At 39.1% G+C, this 12,352-nt stretch overlaps 1 protein-coding gene across 1 annotated transcript in view; it reads right to left on the reverse strand.

Annotated features, from left to right (window-relative positions):
* xpr1a (xenotropic and polytropic retrovirus receptor 1a) overlaps positions 1-11,696 on the reverse strand; it is a 47,827-nt gene extending 36,131 nt beyond the window's left edge. Inside the window, exons 1-2 of the mRNA XM_072437985.1 lie at positions 11,305-11,696; positions 8,233-8,284 (exon numbers count right to left, since the gene is read on the reverse strand). Of these exons, the coding sequence (XP_072294086.1) occupies positions 8,233-8,284; positions 11,305-11,373 (121 nt within the window). The 5' untranslated portion in view covers positions 11,374-11,696. The remainder of the gene's footprint in view (positions 1-8,232; positions 8,285-11,304) is intronic.
* Positions 11,697-12,352: the final 656 nt, after the last annotated feature.

Consider the following 12,352-nt stretch of genomic DNA (forward strand, 5'->3'; position numbering starts at 1 on the left):
ATAAACTATTGTTTCTATGTACACAGGCCATTCCTCGTATTTGCCGTTACTGGAAACGCTTCTCTGGGAAGTCAGGAATTATGCAGCAGTGAAACACTGACAGTAAACTCGCAGTGAAGTCAGCAGTTATTATAAAGTCCTATACTAGTACTGGTTAGTCACATGTTAAGGAGGACATGAAATATGTATAATCTCTGCCCGAGGCCAGCATATGGTAACAGGAGGGTTCGGGGACACTGTGTGGACAAAAGCAAACCTTTATACTGCTGAGATGACATTTCAGCAGTCAGCAGAAAACAATGACAGCTTTGAAATATTTGGAACCCTGTGTAAAGTTAGAAATGTACTGTAACTTTTGTGCTGAATCCAGCGCCAGATTGGGTAAGGCATCTGGTCTAAATCTTATGCCAAAACAAACGTTATTTATGCTCTCTGGTGGAAGATTTGTAGTGGCAAATTCAGTGGAGAAAAAAGCAAAGAATGAAGAATGTGCATAAGTTCTTCTTTCACATGGGTAACTAAACGACACATCACAATCCATTTAGGGTTTATTTAAGTTTCTGTGGTTACCACTGAGCGCCTCATCAACATCTGGAGGACGATCCACAATATTTCCAATTGTAGACAGTGTTAATAATTCAGCATTTAATATAAAACAGACAGGCCATCCAGGAGGGAACACTTGTTGTAAATTATTGATAACGCTCCTCCCTCTTGTCTCAGTTGAAGGTGATATAGTGTAAATAAATAAAAAAATTCTGAAGCAATATCTCAGCTCCCTGGAAGAATGGCCCCTAACCCCAAATTTATGAGAATATCTTCTGCAAAAGAATAAGCTTCTGTTTTTTAAATTGAATTAATGGCCATACCTTTGGTAAACAGTGGCAGCTGTCTCCCACAATGTAATTCTGTCCCAAAGGCTACCAGCACCTGAACCTTCACTGCCTAAAGACTAAACTAAACTAAATGTGTGTCACCTCTGTCGAGTTTAGTGGAATGCAATATTGTTGACAACATGTGAAAAGCTGACCAAGAAATCCAGGAGGACATGGGAGACAGGCAGGCTTCATGGTGGAGCGCACATTCACAACTCACAACCAATCAGAGTTGAGATCTGCAACTCTCCAGAGATCCACTGCAGCACTCGGCCACGGGAAGGACACACTGACTTCTGTAATGGCCCAGTTGCCTACTAATGCTTGCACAGGCACAAATATCCCTAGCTGTAGCTTTATGGATCCCAAAAACTCCAGACCAAGAAGACATGTTACTTCTTTGACCTTTGAATGGACAGCAAATGAATTCCCTTTGTCTGTGCATTGTCTTCTGTATACATTAGTTTTACATATAACATAATTTTATATAATAAAAAACAAAATAAAAAGAGCAAGAAGACAAAAAGAGTACCGTATTTTCTGGACTATAAGTCGCACCTTTTTCGTAGTTTTGGCCGGGGTGCGACTTATACTTATATCTATACTTATATACTCATACTCCAGTGCAACTTTATGTTTTTTTCTTCTCTATTATGCATTTTTTTGCTGGTGCATCTTATACTCTGGTGCGATTTATAGTCCGGAAAATACGGTAGTTAGTCCGGCATATGTTCCCTAATGTATCGGTCCTTTTTGTCCCAATGTCCGGCAAATTTGTCCATTTTCAGGTTCACTGCAAAGGTTCGTCTTTTCACTTTGTAAACATTCAGTTAGTTCAGTTCAGTCCAGTGTATCCATCTATCGTTTACATTGTTGGAGTTTTATATCTGGGTTACATAGTTTTGAAGTCAAACGGAGTGTTGAAGAGTGCCTCATTAATCTCAGTCCAGTATTTATAGCGCAGTCCTAAAACACATGATAACGATGAGCGACTTGACAACCACAGCTTCTCTAACAACCAGTATTTCCTTGTGAATAATGTGCACTAAAATATTGTGCTACATATCGTGCTTTTTTTTCAACAGAATTCTTTCCAAACATGACATTACCTGATTTTTATTGTTTTAACCAACCACTTTTGCAGAAAGCAATTGAGAAAAGACAATATACCCCACTCTTTTACTCACTGTATAGCTTATGTCAATTGTCCAAACATATTGTGGCATATGGCAGCATAACAGCAGGTTAGCGCCTGTAGGTCACTATCACACCTAACACACAAGCCACACTCCTGCCCCACCGTTGGCTAGTATGCCTACAATAACAAACATTATGTGTGACATTTAATTTCAGAAGCTTCCAACAGTAATTCAAATTAAACAAATTCACTTCATATCGTGTAAGCCGTGTAACTTGACTCTGAGCTTGAGCTGAGCCAAGCAGCTGACAGTTTGGACATCAGCCAGAGCCGTTAATAGGCTTCTCATTGCAGACTCAAAACAATAACTGGCCTAACAGCAGAGGTGAGATTAAGGTTATTGCGAATGCTAACAAGTCACTTAAATCGGAAGAATCCACAGCTGTTTCCTGTTTCTTTTTAAAAATGTAATTTGGCATTGTTCGAATACTTCCACCATTGTCCACCGCTTTGTATGTGAAGACTCTCTTTAGTCTCCTTATTAACGACCTTGACAGCTTTGTATTTTCAACGAGCACATGAGGGCAAACAGTGAGGCAGGCAAAACAAATATGAAAGACCTTATCTGCCTACTTAATCATAGGCTCTGAGGATCCGTGCACCCGTGTCACGGCCAGAATTAAAGCCACACTCACCAGACCGTAAAAAGATATGTTGATGATCACAAAATAGATCAATCTGGATGTTTCATAACTGTGTAAGCTGCAGAATGACCTCCACTCACCCCTACCCTCTCCTTCACCCTAATGCACTGTAGATAAACAACCAGCACTCAGTCTTTTACATCTCCATTTCACAGGCTGCTTCTGTTTCCTCCAGTCCTTGTTTTTCTGCAATGTATCCAGAAGAAAATTATACCCACTTCCAAAATACTCCAAATCTAAAAATATCCCAATGAGCAGAGTGTGTGCATGGTGTACTTTTAAAATATGATGTTATCAGTGTGAGTTTCAAAAAGTGAATGTTCTGGTTTTTGCAAGGTGAAAATCCAGAGTTCCCTTGAGTATCTTATTTTTATTCAATTCAATTTATTTTGATGAAGCACGGAATCGGTTGCATAACAGAGCTTCACAAATCAAACAATAGTCGAATAGTTGTACGTAATGAAGGTGGGAATGTAGAAAAGTATGACGAGGATTTAAACTTGCAAATGCCAAAACCATAACATCACCCGGAATAGGGCTGACTTTACAGTATTTTTTTAAATGCAGGTTTTTAATCATTGCCATATAGCACAAAAACTGATTAAACCACATGCATTTAGAAAATTGGCTGTACACCTAGGTTAAAATTATAATAAAATAAATAATAATCATGATCATTGATGATTAGAAATGACCAAATCTCGATCCCAACCATGAACATCTCATTTAGTTGCATATTTTTAGTGAATCCTGACTTGAACTCCTTGATCTCTAAAACTCACAAACGCCGTTCCCCTTTATGACTGACCCACACCATTCCCGTTCTCACACTCTTCCTCTTTCACATCCTTTCATTCAAGCGAGATCTAATTCAGCAATGAATAATGGATGTATGGATTGCAGACTTTCATCTCTGAAGGTTTCTCTTTCTCTTGCGGGATGGCTGCAGTGCTAATGCAGGGCAACATGCCTTGGAGATGAGCCCAGGGACCTCCCACACGCTCTGTTTGTCTGTCTGCTGCTTCAAGGATCCCCTCTCTCGGACCAAATCTCATTCGGTCTGTTTTTAAATATTTACAGCTGTTTCACTCATTGTTTAAGTTTTGCACTAAATATCATCAAACGTCTTACTTTACCCAATTAGCAATCAGCATCATCTTATCACAAATTATCTCAGTTCGATCGGGCTGTGACCTTGAGAGAGATATCCCGTTATTGGATTGACCCTGAGACCCCTCCTCCTAATAACTTCAAACACCCCCCAAAGCACAGGATACAACGTGTTATTTTCAATGTGGTCATGCCACTCTACAATTAAAAAAAAGTGGGTATTTCTTAATGTAAATGTAGGGAGGGAGAACCAACCCCCACAATGACCTGTACAATTAGTGCAGGAGCCAAAGACAGCAGCGCTGTCGAAAAGCCATCAATAATGCAAACGGGTGGGAGACCCCGGCCGCTGTGCTGCTCCGGCCCCCTCTATGTGTAGCACACGTCAATCTCTCAATCTCTTTGCTACGTCAGGTACTGAGCCTGTCGATGCTGCTGGAGGACTGCTACGATAAACTGGCTAATTGGGACAACTGTAAAAATAATTGTAGTTGTATTTTGATCATTGTAATCGGCACTATCAAACTCTTATAAAAAGGCATTATATTCAATCTTTCAATCAAATTGTCAAAAAATAATAAACTATATCTAATTTGCATAAACAATATACTTTATTTGTAAATATTCTCCATCACTACATTTCAAACTTTATTTGATAAAAATATATTTTAAAAGTATTTATTTAAAATATATAAAATATTTTGTTGACTTGTTGTCTAGTCAGTGATTATTTTTTCGATTAGTCAACTAGTCAAAGGATTATTTTACATATATCAAATAAGTACATTGAGATTTTTAAAATACATTTGTTACTGACAGCACTATTCTGCAGCAGCTACTGGACGGCTGACTCTTTGTGTCCAGCCTTGACATAATACACTATAAAATAAGCAGGAAGTAACACATATTAAGGTTAATATTTAATATAATAAATTGTATTTTAACTAGTGTAAAATACTAAATAAATATTATGCTTGAATTGCAAAAATAAAATGGCAAACTCTCACCCAAGCACAAAGCAAGAAAATGACAGCAATCACAGAAGGAGTGTACAGACTCCAACTGGGACAAACTCCTGCAATAATAAGCAGCTGTTCCGTCATATACACCAGCAGAATGACAATGAGCACAGTCTGAAAGTGGTGTGAGCATTCAGCGAGGCTCTAATGACAGTCAACTGCAAAAACACATAAAATGGTGGCCGTCATAAGTGGCTGAGGTAGTAAGTAATTTTAGGCTAGTTATTTATGCTGACATTTTTCACATCAAAAATAAACAATTGGATGTATTCAATAATCATCGTTTTTTTTTTACTATTAGTGATTCAGAATGTGACTGTTTCAGCTGTTTTGAAATAATAGCTGCTTGAGACGGCTTCACAAAATTGTTAACAGAAACAGAACAATCTGTACCTGTTTTTGTTTACAATGTCTTGCAATGGAATGGAATGTAATTTTCAATCCCCCAAAACATTTTTTTGTAAATAGCTTAGGACACAAAGGATACGATTACAAGTGATTTTATAAAATGGAAAAAGCATTGCCCAACAGCACTGCACAGCCAAGATATTTTTATCATTATTGATTTGGCATAGCCCTGTAGGGATCATGTGAGAGCCAAGAAATACAAAATCAAGAAGGACTACTATGTAACACGAGGAGTCGCCCCTTTATCAATGACCACTCTCTTCCGGTTCTATCGTCTGCTATAAGTTAAAAGGAAAATCTCTGTACAGTGCATTTGGAGAGGCTCCGCCCTCCTTTCTTCGTATGAATGGTAAAAGTGCAATCGCAGCCATCTTCACCCAGCCCCCTTCAGCCCCGCCTCTCCCAATAGCATCACAAAAACACAGTAGAAAAAGCTTCAGCTGTAGTCATCTGGACTCAGTTTGAAAAAATAGACGTTTCGACTCTCATCCAAGAGTCATTGTCAATAACAGAATTTAGGTCGAGAACTCCGATATTAATACTGTTCTGTGGTAAGACCCGCCCATTGGGAGGAGCCTTACCACAGAACAGTATTAATATCGGAGTTCTCGACCTAAATTCTGTTATTGACAATGACTCTTGGATGAGAGTCGAAACGTCTATTTTTTCAAACTGAGTCCAGATGACTACAGCTGAAGCTTTTTCTACTATGGAACACGCCTGGACGAATGAGGGATTACACCGACATCACAAAAACACGTTTACCAAAGACACAGATGAAGGGTAGAACAAATAAACCAAAACAATGAATGACCCACATCAACAATCCAATTCATTTGCTTGCAATGTTAAAGCATGCAAGGCCTCCACATCCGCAGTCGTCTTTAATACGTGCCCATTGTTTGTCCCTGTAATCCTATGCAGCTTTAATTGAATTAGTCTGTGGCATAACTCACTCTAATGGCTGCAACAGGAGGTCCACAGATTCAACCAGCTGTTTGCCTGTTGAGGACGGTGGCTTATAGTAGAGTTCTTGTGTTTTGATGTCACCTTCACCAGAACAAGAGATTTGAACGCGAAGAATTTTGGAATTACTGCTCACTAATCACCAAAGGGCCAAATGTAAAAGGCACTAAATTGGCATTCACAACTCCAGGTCGGAAACAGCAGGAATTCAAGAGAGAGAGGTGAGAGTTAGTGAACAAAATCAAACTTTTACTGACAAGAAACCTTATACTTTACCAATATAAAAAAGACCTGAAGATATAATTATAAGAGCACTAAATGTAAAATATAACCACACTCTGAACAACATCAAGATAAGATCAAGATAAGATAAGAGAACCTTTACTTGTCCCACAGTGGGGAAATTCTGGTGTTGCAGCACATTATGCATAGAAACACAGATTAGAAACAGAAGTGAAAAATCTTCTTTAAATATATACTTATTCCTCAGATCAAGATGGGGAAAACGTTTAAATTGTAAAGGGGAATAAACTTTGAGTATCTTTTTTTTTCCAAACATAAAAATCATGATTGATCCAAAGGTGTTGTATACTATATTAAAACTATAAAGCAGACAAAAGTGTGATATGTCTAAGTGTGATGAAAAGAAAATCTCCAGTTTGTTCAATTCCAGCGAGGACACATACACAAAACATACTCAACAGATTGCAAGTTCAATCAGGAAAACTGCTGCAGTAAGCACATTTCATTGTACCGGAAAATCTGGTTTCCTTTATGAAAGGTCAACAAAATCTCATCAGCGCCTCAATAACACTTTTCTGTCTTTAACCTATATCGATGGGAGTCACTGAAACCTTCACGTTCAGATAACAATGCTGAATATATTTATGCGCTTATGAAATGGTATTAAATCACAATAAACATAAAGTTATAAAACAAACAGGTTAAAACACAGGAATTTCATCACTGCATACTCCACCAACAGCATGTTTTAAATTGATCTACTTCTGAACTGTAAGATCAACCAGTTCCCGGTCAAATGCTGTTTCAAAAATGTAATTACGCCCTAGTGATCGCCTTCATAACTGTCATCTTAATGAATGATGCTTGATGTTTGGTTGATTGATTGGCCCCGTCTATATCCATAACATGTCCTCACCTACATCTACAGAGAGACCGACAGGCGCAGAGCAGTCACCCATGAGTAAAGCTCAGAGTTCGGACACAAGGTGATTTATCATCAACTCATAAGCACACAACCAACGACCTCAATGGACCCATACAAATATGTAGTGCTGTGTTGTCTAGACGGCACACAATATACACTCAGAACTGTACTGAACACATGACAGCCAGACGATCAAATTAACACTATCTATGTAGGGATGATATATCACACTGGAGTGTTTAGTGTGTGAAGAAACGTCACGGTTTTAATTCCCTTCCTTTTACACTGTCTAAAGTGTCACCATTCCTCAAGTCTGTGACATGAAATCAAACCTTCTGAATGATAAAATAGAGTTAATATGACATGGAGTTGGAGTATAGACTGAATTTAAATGACTTCTTTTGCTTCCAAAATCATCACGATTATTTTTACTTTAAGTTCTTGTGATTATATTGTGACCTGACTTGTCACCATTATCGATAAATCAAATTATCTTGACCAAGTTGACATCCCTAGCTCTTTGAATTCACATCTTTCACAGCCTTTTTTTTTAATTATAAGCACATAATATAACAGCACCATGACTCTCATCAAACCTGACTTCAACATGTAAGTCTAATACATGTTACTTCACACTTAACACGTGGGACCAAGACTGTGTTCCAGTTATAGACCTCATTCGGGTCAGATATTGCGTAATAAAGGTCAGTGTGTTGGTCATAATCTGAGCCTATTTTTAACAGATGAATGGCTGTTATTTCGATGGATCCCAAACAGGCTCAAGACTATGAGAGCATGTCTGCCTATGCGCCGGGGTTTGTTTATACAGACACTGTCTCCTTACCTTCTATGGAGGGAGCTTGGTCCTGGGCAGCGTACAGCATATCCTTGAATGCCTGAAGGGAAATAAAAACAAATGCCCATTTAAATGTGACCAATTAGGAACATTCAATTATGTGCAGTATGCAAATTCATCAAAGTGGCCCAGAACTAGGAGACATCAAATTGGTTAGAGCAAAGTCAGCACCACCATCTGCGTTTGTAGCACAGAACCAAAATTCACTGGAGAGCAATTACCAAACAACAGGTATTCAGCTGTTTAAACATGCATATTTACTTAAAACCGGGGTAGAGACATAATCCCAAATGAGTTTGCTTCACTCAGTGTTTGGGAAACTGACATTAAAAGAGAGAGGTGTTGTTAAGGTGAAACCATCGCCATGGTGATGCGTTTGATGGGAAATGAGGAAAGGCAGGTCTTTGGGGAAATGTGATAAACCTGCACACTCGGCATAATCACCACAGTGAGCCCGGTCTAATAAGAGATGAGTGGTTATGATGCTGCCACTGACCTGTGTGTGCACGGCACAGTAAAACAACACATGTCAAAAATGCAAGATTTACCGCAAAGTGTCCCGAAGATTATAAGTCAAGTAAATGAAGCATGAGCATTAAATAACAAGAGATGCTTGATGAGACTCTACTGAACAGTCAAATCATTCAGTAAGGGATACTCGAGACTCTTATCTTCAGCTTGAAAGGATCTCAAAGAATACATTATTGATCTAAAGAGATCTGTGGGTCTAAATGAAAGCCTATGGTGGATCACTTGAGCTGTGTGTCTGAGTGTGTGCAGAGCTGAGAGGTGGGGATGGAGTGAGGAGGAGGAGAGTGGAGGGCAGGGCTGGGACCAGATGTCCTCCTGGTGGGGGAGGAACGGTGCGCCGAGGAACAGGAGGACTATGCCAGAATAAAGACGGGGGCTCTCAGTGGTGGCTGTGCACGGCCAGTGGCATACATCAGGTTCATACTGTTAATATTCATGTTATTGTCATATGCTGTGTATAGTACACACTATATACTTCACAGAGCAGGCTGTGCTTTCACAAACAAACAAAAGGTAACAGTGTAAAAAGATAATATGTATCTCGTATTTGAACATTATACATATTTTGAAGAAGTTGAACCTTTTCTCACTTACTCCATGTGAACTGTAATTAGACTGCAGCGGTGACCACCCACGCACCTGCAACTACAGCCCTTATACCTGTGTTATACAACAGGAACCTGTTGAACAATGTAATACAATCTATGATATTTTCACAGAAAACCACTTTGTGCATGAATGTGACAGATTTGTGATGAATATAATCTATTACATTTGGTGTAGAGTGGAGTTCCTTGTCCACTGAGCAAAACCTGTCCATCAGGGACAGTGATGGAGCAGAACATGCACTTGTCCATACAAAGTACCTGTTTAGCATAGAACCTTATACCGACATCCCACAGGATAAAGAACCCACCTGATCACTCAATCGGCTGTCAATGCATCCCTGTAATGAGGTGCTTCACTAATTTGCGCAATTTTCTTCTCCAAACTACTAACACATTTACAAAGACAGTGTTTCAGCTAAGATATAAGTTCAAGAATTGTGATATAATTGTGAGTAAAATAATTAGAAGAGTATTTGACACTATCCATAAGGTGCCAACGGAATATGGCAGACAGCAATGTATAAAACATTATAAAGACATTCATGTTCTTTTAGCGCCACCCACTCAAGAGTGTTTATGGCGGGCAGAGCAGACACCCACTAAAATGTTAAAATAATTGTGAAAAATTCTTCACAGGAACATCTAGAGTACATTATAATTCATTGTCATTATTCATTTTAAGTTGTTTTTCTTTATTTTTATTTGACACAATCCGAAGCCAAAAACAGACATTATCGTCCATCTCAGGTCACACAGGACCGAGCAGAGGTAAAATGGCTGGTATGGCCATGCGTCTGTTTGCAAGACTTAGAGGCGTTAGGGTCTACAATAGAAAACATGATTTTAACCTTCCAAAAATAAAGTTATAAACAAAAATGACAAATGTTTATCTGAATATTTCAATAGCGTTCTAGTGCGTAATATACATGAGTATGTGTAAATAAATAAAGTTGTTTCCAGAAGGAGCAGTTAAAAGGAGGTTGTGTTGGCCCTGCAGTGGTGCTGAAGTCTTTGTCTATAATTCATAAAGCTAAATGGAATAGAGCAGTCGTCCTGTCATCTCTGTCTTCTTTAAAGCTCTTACACTGAGCCCGAAATGTGGTGTGAAAATAAAATACTTTCAACAAAGACCATGTGTGCACTTGGCCAATAGTAATCCTAAAGCGAGCCATGCAAAATCATTTGGGCAAATCCGTCTGCAGCGAAAAGACAGACCTATTATTTGAACTAGCAAATAAATACATGCTGATACATTTCTAAGGAATGTGACATAATACACATAAGACGTTTAAATTAAATCAAGATAATTGTACAGTCCTTTCTAATGAAAATAATGTGATGCATTGGAGGTATTCTTATTCTGGGGAATTCTGGGGATCAGAATGGTTTTCAAACTTTAATATCATAAATGTATTAAATATTAAGCTTTCATTATCTACATAAACCAATAAAAAATGCCCCCCACAGCCTCGAAGTTTAAAAATAAAAATACATGCACATATCTATATATTTTAGTATTATTCTTATTTTTTTTCGAATATTAGTGCTGTTAAATATCGTTAGGTGAGCAGTAAGAATCAATTATTTAAAAATCAAATCTTCCCACAGATAGTTATGGAAGAAAGGTGAAGACAGTAGTGTTTAACTCAGAAAACAGTAATAAAACGTGAACGCTCCCTGTGGCTCAATACCGCAGTCAATCCCCCATAAACAATGGGGCATCTCTTCTTTTCTGTTGATAGCTCTCTGGAGTGACTTACAGTTCATTCAAATATGATGCTACAACTTCGATTATGATTTTTTGTCTTCTCTCATTCACCCTAAACTCAAAAACAGTATATGAACGCCTTGGCTGAATCCACGGCACTCTCTGCTCAGTATTTCAATTATAACGGAGTAATAGCTCCACAAATAACTTTACCTCATATTGAAGGTACTGCTTCCTCCACTCCGGTGTGATATGTGACGAAAGATGCTCTGCGAACTTCATCTTGCAAGAATAAAAAGTCCTCTGAGCTCCGTTAAATCCGGGAGCGGCGGTCCCTTTGCGTCAATGCGACTTTTAATACCTCAGTGAACTTGCGGGTTCAACTCCGGCTGTGTTTATTCCACTTCTGGTCCGTCCCAGGGAGCGCACTCGGGGTTGGTTTCATTCCACAACGCCTCGCAGGTTTCACATCAGGGGAACGGCGAGGGCAGGTTGCTCTCTCTCTCTCTCACAGGTGTCGTCTCAGAGACTTTGTCCCGTCCCTCCGTGGGCAGGACTGGGGACAGTGCGCTCCGCCATCGCGTTGACTCTCGGCTGCGTGGTTGCGTCAGCAGCAGTGCGCGCAGTGGCATCGGGCGGTGTTAGGACCTGGTACGAAAGTGAAAGCATGTCAGAAGAGCCCGATGCAAATCCACGCGCCTGTGCGCAACTGGAACTTGTGCGACTAGTTCTGTGTGACTAGTTTTCACTACAGATCCATGCAAATGTGTTATAGGGTCTAGAGGCAAAGTCACGCGATTACGACTCAAAAGGAATGTAAACAATTCTTCTTCTTCTTCTTCTTCATCATCATCTTCTTCTTCTTCTTTAGTGTTCACTGTTCCAGCTGCCACAATTTTAAAACGTGTTAAGAACTTCAAAGCAGGACATTAAAGACTCTTAAAACAAACTCCAAGATCAGTTACGTCGGCGTAGATAAACGGGCTACGCTACGCTATCTGCTGGTTGAAATCTGCTAACTGCGAGTCAAAAATAAGTCATTCTTTTGAAAGTGCAATACAAATTAATTAGCAAAGCAATTTGTTGGTGGAGAAAATGAATGCGTCTAAATGAGTGCCTACACGTTTTGTTTTTGTTAAGTGCAAGAGAAAAACAAAAACACGTTAAAAAAAATTATATATATATACGTTTATGGTATCGGCAGTCCAACAAACGGACAGTCTATAGTAATGTCGCGAGTATCATATTTTTATGTGTATTT

This window comes from Eucyclogobius newberryi, unplaced genomic scaffold (assembly GCF_026437365.1).
Source record: "Eucyclogobius newberryi isolate DKJ021-1_F unplaced genomic scaffold, fEucNew1.0.hap1 SCAF_9, whole genome shotgun sequence".
Lineage (NCBI taxonomy): Eukaryota > Metazoa > Chordata > Actinopteri > Gobiiformes > Gobiidae > Eucyclogobius > Eucyclogobius newberryi.